Source organism: Eptesicus fuscus, chromosome 25, assembly GCF_027574615.1.
Source record: "Eptesicus fuscus isolate TK198812 chromosome 25, DD_ASM_mEF_20220401, whole genome shotgun sequence".
Taxonomy (NCBI): Eukaryota; Metazoa; Chordata; class Mammalia; order Chiroptera; family Vespertilionidae; genus Eptesicus; species Eptesicus fuscus.
Window position 1 is genome coordinate 4,750,262 of NC_072497.1, and position 12,945 is coordinate 4,763,206.

The 12,945-nt window shown below is 48.2% G+C and overlaps 1 protein-coding gene across 1 annotated transcript in view; it reads right to left on the reverse strand.

Annotated features, from left to right (window-relative positions):
- Positions 1 to 12,945, reverse strand: part of TICRR (TOPBP1 interacting checkpoint and replication regulator) — a 71,861-nt gene that overhangs the window by 28,782 nt on the left and 30,134 nt on the right. Inside the window, exons 16-19 of the mRNA XM_054713300.1 lie at positions 9,628 to 9,718; positions 8,139 to 8,191; positions 6,991 to 7,125; positions 6,317 to 6,474 (exon numbers count right to left, since the gene is read on the reverse strand). Coding sequence (XP_054569275.1) covers positions 6,317 to 6,474; positions 6,991 to 7,125; positions 8,139 to 8,191; positions 9,628 to 9,718 — 437 coding nt within the window. The remainder of the gene's footprint in view (positions 1 to 6,316; positions 6,475 to 6,990; positions 7,126 to 8,138; positions 8,192 to 9,627; positions 9,719 to 12,945) is intronic.

Here is a 12,945-nt window from a genome sequence, read left to right on the forward strand (position 1 = left end):
CAATCTCTCCTCTCTCTCGCCTCCGACCATCTCTGTACTTCCAATCTCTCCTCTCTCTTGCCCCACTCTTCTCTCTCTGCTCGCCTCCGACCATCTCTGTACTGCCAATCTCTCTCTGATCGCCTCCGACCATCTCTGTACTGCCAATCTCTCCTCTCTCTTGCCTCCGACTATCTCTGTACTGCCAATCTCTCCTCTCTCTTACCCCACTCTTCTCTCTCTGATCGCCTCCGACCATCTCTGCACTGCCAGAGAGAGAAGAGTGGGGCAAGAGAGAGGAGAGATTGCTCGCCTCCGACCATCTCTGTACTGCCAATCTCTCCTCTCTCTTGCCCCACTCTTCTCTATCTCTCGCCTCCGACCATCTCTGTACTGCCATCTCTCCTCTCTCTTGCCCCACTCTTCTCTCTCTGCTCGCCTCCGACCATCTCTGTACTGCCAATCTCTCCTCTCTCTTGCCCCACTCTTCTCTCTCTGCTCGCCTCCGACCATCTCAGTACTGCCAATCTCTCTCTGATCGCCTCCGACGATCTCTGTACTGCCAATCTCTCTCTGATCGCCTCCGACCATCTCTGTACTGCCAATCTCTCCTCTCTCTTGCCCCACTCTTCTCTCTCTGCTCGCCTCCGACCATCTCTGTACTGCCAATCTCTCTCTGCTCGCCTCCGACGATCTCTGTACTGCCAATCTCTCTCTGCTCGCCTCCGACCATCTCTGTACTGCCAATCTCTCCTCTCTCTTGCCCCACTCTTCTCTCTCTGCTCGCCTCTGACCATCTCTGTACTGCCAGAGAGAGAAGATTGGCGTAAGGGAGAGGAGAGATTGATCGCCTCCAACCATCTCTATACTGCCAATCTCTCCTCTCTCCCCCCTCCGACCATCTCTGTATTGCCAATCTCTCTTCTCTCTCGCCTCCGACCATCTCTGTACTGCCTATCTCTCCTCTCTCTTGCCCCACTCTTCTCTCTCTGCTCGCCTCCGACCATCTCTATTCTGCCAGACAGAGAAGAGTGGGGTAATGGAGAGGAGAGATTGATCGCCTCCGACCATCTCTGTACTGCCAGAGAGAGAAGAGTGGGGCAAGAGAGAGGAGAGATTAATCGCCTTCCACCATCTCTGTACTGCCAATCTCTCCTCTCGCTCACCTCCGACCATCTCTGTACTGCCAATCTCTCCCTGATCGCCTCCGACCATCTCTGCACTGCCAGAGAGAGAAGAGTGGGGCAAGAGAGAGGAGAGATTGATCGCCTCCGACCATCTCTGTACTGCCAATTTCTCCTCTCTCTTGCCTCCGACCATCTCTGTACTGCCAATCTCTCCTCTCGCTCGCCTCCGACCATCTCTGTACTGCCAATCTCTCCTCTCTCTTGCCCCACTCTTCTCTCTCTCTCGCCTCCGACCATCTCTGTACTGCCAATCTCTCCTCTCCCTTACCCCACTCTTCTCTCTCTGATGGCCTCCGACCATCTCTGCACTGCCAGAGAGATAAGAGTGGGGTAAGGAAGAGGACAGATTAATCGCCTCCTACCATCTCTGTACTGCCAATCTCTCCTCTCTCTCCCCACCGACCATCTCTGTACTGCCAATCTCTCCTCTCTCTCGCCTCCGACCATCTCTGTACTGCCAATCTCTCCTCTCTCTCGCCTCCGACCATCTCTGTACTGCCAATCTCTCCTCTCTCTCGCCTCCGACCATCATCTCTCCTCTCTCTTGCCCCACTCTTCTCTCTCTGCTCGCCTCCGACGATCTCTGTACTGCCAATCTCTCTCTGCTCGCCTCCGACCATCTCTGTACTGCCAATCTCTCCTCTCTCTTGCCCCACTCTTCTCTCTCTGCTCGCCTCTGACCATCTCTGTACTGCCAGAGAGAGAAGATTGGCGTAAGGGAGAGGAGAGATTGATCGCCTCCGACCATCTCTATACTGCCAATCTCTCCTCTCGCTCCCCTCCGACCATCTCTGTATTGCCAATCTCTCCTCTCTCTCGCCTCCGACCATCTCTGTACTGCCTATCTCTCCTCTCTCTTGCCCCACTCTTCTCTCTCTGCTCGCCTCTGACCATCTCTGTTCTGCCAGAGAGAGAAGAGTGGGGTAATGGAGAGGAGAGATTGATCGCCTCCGACCATCTCTGTATTGCCAGAGAGAGAGGAGTGGGGCAAGAGAGAGGAGAGATTGATCGCCTTCCACCATCTCTGTACTGCCAATCTCTCCTCTCTCTCGCCGCCGACCATCATCTCTCCTCTCTCTTGCCCCACTCTTCTCTCTCTACTCGCCCCCGACCATCTCTGTACTGCCAATCTCTCTCTCATTGCCTCCGACCATCTCTGTACTGCCAATCTCTCATCTCTCTTGCCCCACTCTGACCATCTCTGTACTGCCAATCTCTCCCTGATCGCCTCCGACCATCTCTGTACTGCCAATCTCTCTCTGATCGCCTCCGACCATGTCGGTACTGCCATTTATCTCTCTGCTCACCTCCGACCATCTCTGTACTGCTAATCTCTCTCTGCTCGCCTCTGACCGTCTCTGTACAGCCAATCTCTCCTCTCCCTTACCCCACGCTTCTCTCTCTGATGGCCTCCGACCATCTCTGCACTGCCAGAGAGAGAAGAGTGGGGCAAGGGAGAGGAGAGATTGATCGCCTCAGACCATCTCTGTACTGCCAATCTCTCCTCTCTCTCGCCTCCGACCATCATCTCTCCTCTCTCTTGCCCCACTCTTCTCTCTCTGCTCGCCTCCGACCATCTCTGTACTGCCTATCTCCCTCTGATCGCCTCCGACTATCTCTGTACTGCCAATCTCTCCTCTCTCTTGCCCCACTCTTCTCTCTCTGACCGCCTCCGACCATCTCAGTACTGCCAATCTCTCTTCTCTTGCCCCACTCTTCTCTATCTCTCGCCTCCGACCATCTCTGTACTGCCAATCTCTCCTCTCTCTTACCCCACTCTTCTCTCTCTGACCGCCTCCGACCATCTCTGTACTGCCAATCTCTCCTCTCTCTTGCCCCACTCTTCTCTCTCTGCTCGCCTCCGACCATCTCTGTACTGCCAGAGAGAGAAGAGTGGGGTAAGGACGAGGACAGATTAATCGCCTCCGACCATCTCTGTACTGCCAATCTCTCCTCTCTCTTGCCTCCGACCATCTCTGTACTGCCAATCTCTCCTCTCGCTCGCCTCCGACCATCTCTGTACTGCCAATCTCTCCTCTCTCTTGCCCCACTCTTCTCTCTCTGCTCGCCTCCGACCATCTCTGTACTGCCAATCTCTCTCTGATCGCCTCCGACCATGTCGGTACTGCCATTTATCTCTCTGCTCACCTCCGACCATCTCTGTACTGCTAATCTCTCTCTGCTCGCCTCTGACCATCTCTGTACAGCCAATCTCTCCTCTCCCTTACCCCACGCTTCTCTCTCTAATGGCCTCCGACCATCTCTGCACTGCCAGAGAGAGAAGAGTGGGGTAAGGAAGAGGAGAGATTGCTCGCCTCCGACCATCTCTGTACTGCCAATATCTCCTCTCTCTTGCCCCATTCTTCTCTCTCTCTCGCCTCCGACCATCTCTGTACTGCCAGTCTCTCCTCTCTCTTGCCCCACTCTTCTCTCTCTCCTCGCCTCCGACCATCTCTGTACTGCAAATCTCTCCTCTCTCTTGCCCCACTCTTCTCTCTCTGCTCGCCTCTGACCATCTCTGTACTGCCAGAGAGAGAAGAGTGGGGTAAGGAAGAGGACAGATTAATCGCCTCCGACCATCTCTGTACTGCCAATCTCTCCTCTCTGTTACCCCACTCTTCTCTCTCTGACCGCCTCCGACCATCTCAGTACTGCCAATCTCTCCTCTCTTGCCCCACTCTTCTCTATCTCTCGCCTCCGACCATCTCTGTACTGCCAATCTCTCCTCTCTCTTACCCCACTCTTCTCTCTCTGACCGCCTCCGACCATCTCTGTACTGCCAATCTCTCCTCTCTCTTGCCCCACTCTTCTCTCTCTGCTAGCCTCTGACCATCTCTGTACTGCCAGAGAGAGAAGAGTGGGGTAAGGAAGAGGACAGATTAATCGCCTCCGACCATCTCTGTACTGCCAATCTCTCCTCTCTCTTGCCTCCGACCATCTCTGTACTGCCAATCTCTCCTCTCGCTCGCCTCCGACCATCTCTGTACTGCCAATCTCTCCTCTCTCTTGCCCCACTCTTCTCTCTCTGCTCGCCTCCGACCATCTCTGTACTGCCAATCTCTCTCTGATCGCCTCCGACCATGTCGGCACTGCCATTTATCTCTCTGCTCACCTCCGACCATCTCTGTACTGCTAATCTCTCTCTGCTCGCCTCTGACCATCTCTGTACAGCCAATCTCTCCTCTCCCTTACCCCACGCTTCTCTCTCTAATGGCCTCCGACCATCTCTGCACTGCCAGAGAGAGAGAGTGGGGTAAGGAAGAGGAGAGATTGCTCGCCTCCGACCATCTCTGTACTGCCAATATCTCCTCTCTCTTGCCCCACTCTTCTCTATCTCTCGCCTCCGACCATCTCTGTACTGCCAATCTCTCCTCTCTCTTGCCCCACTCTTCTCTCTCTGCTCGCCTCCGACCATCTCTGTACTGCCAATCTCCCTCTGATCGCCTCCGACTATCTCTGTACTGCCAATCTCTCCGCTCTGTTACCCCACTCTTCTCTCTCTGACCGCCTCCGACCATCTCAGTACTGCCAATCTCTCCTCTCTCTTGCCCCACTCTTCTCTCTCTTTTCGCCTCCGACCATCTCTGTACTGCCAATCTCTCCTCTCTGTTACCCCTCTCTTCTCTCTCTGATCGCCTCCGACCATCTCTGCACTGCCAATAGAGAAGAGTGGGGTAAGAAAGAGGAGAGATTGATCGCCTCCGACCATCTCTGTACTGCCAATCTCTCCTCTCTGTTACCCCACTCTTCTCTCTCTGACCGCCTCCGACCATCTCAGTACTGCCAATCTCTCCTCTCTCTTGCCCCACTCTTCTCTATCTCTCGCCTCCGACCATCTCTGTACTGCCAATCTCTCCTCTTGGTAACCCACTCTTCTCTCACTGACCGTCTCCAACCATCTCTGTCCTGCCAATCTCTCCTCTTGGTACCCCACTCTTCTCTCACTGACCGTCTCCGACCATCTCTGTCCTGCCAATGTCTCCTTCTGGTACCCCACTCTTCTCTCACTGACCGCCTCCGACCATCTCTGTACAGCCAATGTCGCCTCTCTCTTACCCTACTCTTTTCTCTCTGATCACCTCCGACCATCTCTGCACTGCCAGAGAGAGAGAGTGGGGTAAGGAAGAGAAGAGATTGATCGCCTCCGACCATCTCTGTACTGCCAATCTCTCCTCTCTCTTGCCTCCGACCATCTCTGTACTGCCAATCTCTCCTCTCTGTTACCCCACTCTTCTCTCTCTGATCGCCTCCGACCATCTCTGTACTGCCAATCTCTCTCTGATAGCCTCCGACCACCTCTCTCTCGCCTCTGACCACCACTGTACTGCCAATCTCTCTCTGATCGCCTCTGACCATCTCTGTACTGCCAATCTCTCCTCTCTCTTAACCCACTCTTCTCTCTCTCTCGCCTCCGACCACCTCTGTGCTGCCAATCTCTCTCTGATCGTCGGAGGCGATCAATCTCTCCTTTCTCTTATCATTGCCTTTCATTTCTCTCTCCTTACTCCCTCTTATATTTCACTCTTCTCTCTCCTCTATCTGATCTCCCTCTCTGATCTGCACTCTGTTCTTTCTCATCAATTCTCTATCTCTCTTCTGCCTTTCATTTTTCACTCTAATTTCCAGATCTTCTCCTTGTCTCTGAATTCTGTTATTCTGACAGTCCTCATCCTTACTTTTCGATCTCTCTCTCCATTTTTTTATCTTTGTTGTGCCTATTTTCTTTTCTCATCTCCCTGATTTTATTTATGTCACTTCTATCTTTGCTGTCTTATTGTTTCTTCTCCTACACACTGTCCCGTATCTATCTTCTGCAATTGTTACAGTTCCTTTTGTTTTTCCAGACACACATTGCTGCTGCTTACACACAAGCCTCAATGTGGGAGTCCACCTGATGCAATGAGGCTAACCTCTTCCCTGACCTGATCCTCAGGACTAAACGCTGGTCAATGAAACGTGGACCATTTCCAAGTTCATAAAAGGTTTAAAGGCGGGACCTGAGTTTTGCCAACCTAAGGCTGCCTGTTGGAATTTTCATCTTAGCTGATCACTAAGATCGATGACTCAGACTGCATCTGTGAGCCACCCGGTTACTGCGCAGTGCTTTCCTGGCCATCTGTTCTCTTTAAATATGATAAGACATGTCCTACCTGGTAAGCTGTCGGCATCTCAGAGGCCACTGTGTCTCCTGAAGGCCCTTTACGTCGAGCCGCACCCTCCTCCAGGGGCCTGACCGCCTCGGACACGGCCCCAAAAAGAAGCGTCTTCGGAGACGGGATAGTCGGGATGGGAGGAGATCCTTCCTGGTCTGTAAGTCAAGAACAGTGACAGCGTTTCATTCCCTCCAGCACCAGTCGAACAGCCAGTCCATACAAAAGAGAAGACGAGGACGGGGGATGATGTCAGCTACTACTGTGATCATGCTACCTTCCTGAGTTTTGATAAGACTGCAGTTAACCCCAGGCCCTATATTAGGAAATATAATCAACCAAAATATTTTCATTTGTAATTATAAAAGAGCAAAGAAGAGACACACAGATACTGCCTTACACCTGGGACACGTGTAGGACGTGAGCACAGGCTGGGAATCACAGGTCACGTCTTCTGCAGGGAATTTGTCCCTCACGAGAATGGTGTGGTGGCCAGCTGTCAGACTCCAAAGGGATGACACGGATCAGAGAGACCCTGGATTGTTCATCACCCGAACCTCAAATACACTCACCTGCTCCACTTCTCCCATGTCCAGAAACAAGAGGCCAAATCTCACTGCTTTTCCTAAAAATACTTCCTACCAAGTTAGCGGGACGTGGGGCACGCACGCTACCTGACCGACTTTGCTGAGACGAGTGAACTCTCTGCACACTTCGAGGCTGTGGCTGAGACGCAGAATAGAAGGGACCAGATTTTGTCCTGCCGAGTGACAGCTGCTTGATTCGAGGGCTTCTTCTCAGACTCACTTCTACAAAAGCAGAGTCACAGCCAGTTAGCAGGGAGACATGCCAGCCTGACCTCTCCCATGTACACGTGAACAACATCCATGTTTTGTCAAATACAGGCAGGATTTTGACAAGCCATTGGTTGAGACTTCATTGTCGTAGCAAAGATAAGAGGTCTGTGCTTGTGGCCCAAGCGAGGTGCAAAGAAGGTGGCCCACGAGCCTGTCACCGCAGACAGTGTCATGAATGGCCACCATGAAGCACGATGGAGAGTGAAAGATATGTGTAAAGTACAGTCATGCTTGTGAAAATGTTTAACTTAAAAAATTGCAGCCTAACTGGTTTGGCTCAGTGGATAGAGCGTCGGCCTGCAGACTCAAGGGTCCCAGGTTCGATTCCGGTCAAGGGCATGTACCTTGGTTGCGGGCACATCCCCAGTGGGGGGTGTGCAGGAGGCAGCTGATCGATGTTTCTCTCTCATCAATGTTTCTAACTCTCCCTTCCTCTCTGTAAAAAAAAAAAAATCACAGTTTATGTGTATATTACATATATTTGTATATAAGTAACACCTGTAAGAATATTATTAAAGCTAAACTGTTAACAGTATTTCAGAGTTATGGGATTACCAAGTGATTATCAAAATTTTGGCTTTTTATTTTTTTCTAATTTTTCGACAATAAACATATATCTTGATTTTTAAAAAGGCAGTTTTGGGAAACTCTACCACGTATACCTTTAAGTAAAAAGGCTACTCACCACTAAGATCGCTGGTGCGTGCAGCACTGTCACCTACCTGTGAACAGCTTAGACTAGGGGCGGGGAACCTTTTTCTGCCAAGGGCCATTTGGATATGTATAATGTCATTTGGGGACCATACAAAATTATCACCTTCACCACTAATGCCGTGGCAGGGCCAAACCAAATGATTTCACCGGCCTGACCTTCCCCATCCTGTCTCCGGGTGACAGGTGAGCGGACCAGGGCATGAGGTCTCCACAGAAAGCAGACAAAACTCCAGAACGAGGGGAGTAGATACCTTTCTCCGGGGACTCCTCAACAACATCGATTTCAGGACCAGGATCAGAGGACCTTGAGGAACCAAGAGCACAAGGATTAGTGACTAGTTAATTCATAATTAACACACTAAATAGACACAGCCTCTCAGCCCGCAAGTTTGATACACCGCCATTGGCCAGCCCTCTCATACTATCAGAGTTAAAACATTTTTTTTTAAATATATATATATATATATATATATATATATATATATATATATATATATTTCTATTGATTTCAGAGAGGGAGGGAGAAATAGAAACCGCAATGATGAGAATCATTGATCGGCTGCCTCCTGCACACACCCTAATGGGATTGAGCACACAACTCTGGCATGTGCCCTTGACTGTAATAGGACCCGGGACCCTTCAGTCCGCAGGCCAACGCTCTACCCACTGAGCCAAACCAGCTAGGGCTTAAAACATTTCTTTACAACTTCAAAATAATTAAAGATATATACTTTTGCCCTGGCCGCTGTTTCTCATTGGTTCAAGTGTCAGCCCGCACACCAAAGGGTCTCGAGTTCAATTCCCTGTCAATGAATGGCATATACAGGTTGCAGGTTTGACCCCTGGCCCAGCTGATGGCATGTGTGCGAGGCAAGCAATCTCTCCCCCCGTCTCTTCCACTCTGATACCTACAAACTTCACTCCTTACAATTTATTCTGTAGAAAAACTGACACAAGTGTGTGAAACCCAAACACCAGTAACGATAAGACGGACCCTTGACAAGACACATGCATGTGCCCCTCCCTAGGTGTCCTGTTAAACACGGGCAGTGTCTTCCAGTACGTTACATGCAGTGACCTCCCAGAAGTTCCTCTTTGCTTCGCAGATCCCATGGGTGCTAGAGAGGCTGACACCCTAAACACCCCCAGAGGTGTGGCCAAAGCTGCCCTCCGAGAACCAGGACAGGGGTCGCAATAGACAGACACTGTCAGGGAGACCTGCTCTGCCCAGGCAGCTGCCATGGAAACCGCCTGTGAAATATCCAGCCCAGCTGGTGTGCTCAGTGGTTGAGCATCAACCCATGAACCAGGAGATCAGGGTTTGATTCCCGGTCAAGGCACAGGCCTGGGTTGTGGGCTCAATCCCCAGTGTGGGGCGTGCAGGAGGCAGCTGGCCAATGATTCTCTCTCATCACTGCTTTTCCCATCTCTCTCCCCCTCTCCCTTCCTCTCTGAAATCAATAAAAACAAAAATATTATGGAATATCCATTTAACAACATATTATTACTCAGTAACAGAAAGGGATGAACTCCTGACACGTGAACATCATGGGTAAATTTCAAAACCACTCGCCAGGTGCGCGAGGCCAGACAGAGCCCCTCTTGTAGGTTCTCGGCCCTCAGAGCTGACAGGATGCTCTCTGGCTGTAAGAAACAGTTGGGATCTGAGTCACGAAGCCCATGGGAGCTGGGAGAGCTGTCTGCGGGGGAGGAGGGGGTGGCCGCACAGGTGTCACTCACCTGCCCTTGATCTGCCTGTGCAGCAGCCGCCCGGAGACCTGCTTGTGCTCTGGGGTCTCGGCCACAGTCCTGGTCAGCAGCCTGTGATGCCCTGCAAGGCAAGCAGCACGCGGTCCATTAGACAAGGCCTGTTTCCCAGCCGCAGTGGACCTCAGGGCTGGGGACAGGTCTAACCCTAGGGCTCCATTTAACCGTTTATCACCACTGTCAGAGGCTGCATAACACATAAGCCGAAGTAAAATATGAAATGTTCCTCTAATAAGCAGTCCTGAGAAATGAACTGCTCACTGATGACCGCTAACACCTCTGTGCACCTAGTTGGTGGCTCTTGTACTACAATTAAGTAAAATAAAGTATATGACAATGTTAATATGCAGCGATTTATCAGATACAAGGGATCCTGGGTAAGATCTACAGCTGGTTTCTCATTAGGCAGTGTGATGACATATCCAAAGTGTCAAAAGAAGAAAGATTCAATCAACAATTCTGTATCCAGCCAAATTATTATTCAAAACCAAAGGAGAAATTAGCACATTCCCCGATTATAAAAACAAGCCCCCCCATAGAAACTGTCACTAGCAAACCTGCCCCATAAGTAATACTAAAGGGAGTCCTCAGGCTGAAAGGAAAGGGTACTAGAGAGTAACTCGAATCCACAGGAGTCAGAGCACTGGGAAAGGTAACTGCGTAAATAAATACCGAAGACTGTAAAACTATTTTTTGTAACTGTTTTTTTTTCTCCTGTGAGTTAAAATATAAAGTAACGATTATAAATTTGTGTTGAAAGGCATACAATGTATAAAGATGTATGACAACAGAAGAAGGAGGGGATAGGACATGTAACTATATAGGAGCAGTGCTTCAGGTTGAAATGAAAGGACACTAGACAGTGACTGGAAGCTGGAAGAAGAAATAAAGAACACAGGAAAAGGTAACTACACAGGTGAACATGCCAGCCAGTAGTGGGGTACTTTTGGTTTGTAACCCCTCTTTTTTCCCTGTGTGATTTAACAGGCAAATGCATGAAACAATAACTATAAATCTGCGTTAATGGGCACATGATTTATAATGGGCACATCATTTATACATTGGTAATGACATCATAGAGGAATAGGGGTGGAAATATATAGGAGCAGAGTGTTGTATTCTGTTGAAAGTAAGTTCATATTATTCAATAGGTTTTAAGCTTGAGGTATCAATTATAATCTCCCAGGTAACCACTAAGAAAATAACTAGAAAATACACAAAAAAGGAAAGCTAGAAGGAATCCAAATGGTATACTACAATATGTCAGCTAGCTACATACTAAGAAAAGTAGTAATGGAGGAATAAAAAATGGTAGAAGTCCTTCCTTACCAGAAATTAAATGTAAATTAAACGTAAATGGTTTAAACATTCCAATTAAATTAGCAGATTGGCAGGTGGGTTAAAGAAAACCATGATGTAATGATTTGCTGGCTATAACAATCACTTTAGATCCAAAGACACAAAGGGGTTGCGAGTAAAAGAACAGAAAAAGGTTTTCATACAAAAAGAGAGATGGGTGGCTACATGATAAAACAGACTTTATGTCTAAAAAGGCTACAAAAGGCAAAGCAGTACTTTATATATGGATTAAATGTATATTTAATCCATCACATAGATATAATGGCTATTACAACAGAGCCCCCAAATGTCTGAAGCAAATACTGACAGAACTGAAGGAAGAAATAGATAAGTCAACAGTAACAGTCAGAGACTTTAACCCCTACTTTCCATAACGGATAGAACAACTAAACGGAGGTCAACAAGGAAACGGAGACGTGAACCACAAACCCACGAAACCTGGCAGCCAACTCCCAGGGCGCCCCACCCAACGGGAGCAGAACACACATTCTTCTCGCGCGTGGGAACAGTCTCTAGGACAGGCCAGATGTTAGGCCATAAAACAAGTGTCAAGAAATTTTTAAAAACTTAAACCATACAAAGTATTTTCTCTAATCACAATGGAATGAAATTAGAAATCAAGAAAAGAAGGGAGTTTGGGGAAGTCACAACCACAGGGAAATTGACACACTCCTAATACCCCGATGGGCTCAAGAGAAAAATCCTAAGAGAAATATAAAAATACTTGGAGGTGATGAAAATGAAAACACAACCAAAAACTTACAGGATACAGCCAAAGCTGTGATTAGAGTAGAAATTTGTTGCAAATGCCCGCACTAAAAACAAGATTTAAAATCAGTAACCTCACCTTAACTTTAAAAACTGAAAAAGACCAAACACCAAAGCAAGTACAGAAAAAGACATAACAAAGATGACATCAGAAATAAATAAAATTGAGAATGGAAAACTAATAGAGCCCAGCAGGCATGGCTCAGGGGTTGAGAAGTCGACCTAGGAACCAGGAGGTCACGGTTCAATTCCCGATCAGGGCACATGCCCGGGCTGTGGGTTTAATCCCTGGTAGGGGGTGTGCAGGAGGCAGCTGATCAATGATTCTTTCTCTTCATTAATGTTTCTCTCACTCCCTTTCCCTTCCTCTCAGAAATCAATAAAAATGTGTTTAAAAAAATAAAAAACCAAGTTGATTCTTTGAAAAAATTAATCATTGACAAACCTTTAGCTGGTCTGACCCCCCCCCCCCAAAAAAAAAAAATAAATAAATAAGAAGAGCCTTAACCTACAAAACCAGGAATGAAAGAGAGGACATACTGGCATTCTCACAGAAATAAGGAGGAGTGTAAGGGAATACTAGAATCAACTGTAGCCAAAAATCAGATAACCTGGATGAAATGGACAAACTCCTAGAAAGACACAAACTACTGAAAACAGACACAAGAAGAAACAGAAAATCTAAATAAACCCTGACAAGTAAAAAGATGGGATTAGTCTTCAAAATAGTTCCCATAAAGAAGTGTCTAGGACTAGATGGCTTCCCAGCTGATTTCTACCATTGAAAGAACGGACACAGTGACACATGTGGTCAGCTGACTGTGGACAAGGGTGCCATTTTTTCCTATTTTAAAGAAAAAAATAGTCCTTTCAACTAACGGGGCTAGGACAGCTGGATAGTCATATGCCAAAGAATGAGGGTGGACTCCTGTCTCCCACAATCTCATATACAAAAATGAATTCACAGTGAACCAGACCTCAATGGAAGAGCTTACAGTATAAAAACTGGGTTACATGATGGTTTTTTAGATATGACACCAAAAGAACAAGCAACAACCAAAGCTGCTAACTTGAATAAAATGGACTTCATCGAAATTAAAAGCTTTGGTGGACACTATCAAGAACGTGAAAAGACAACCCACAGTTTGGATAAAATATTTGCAA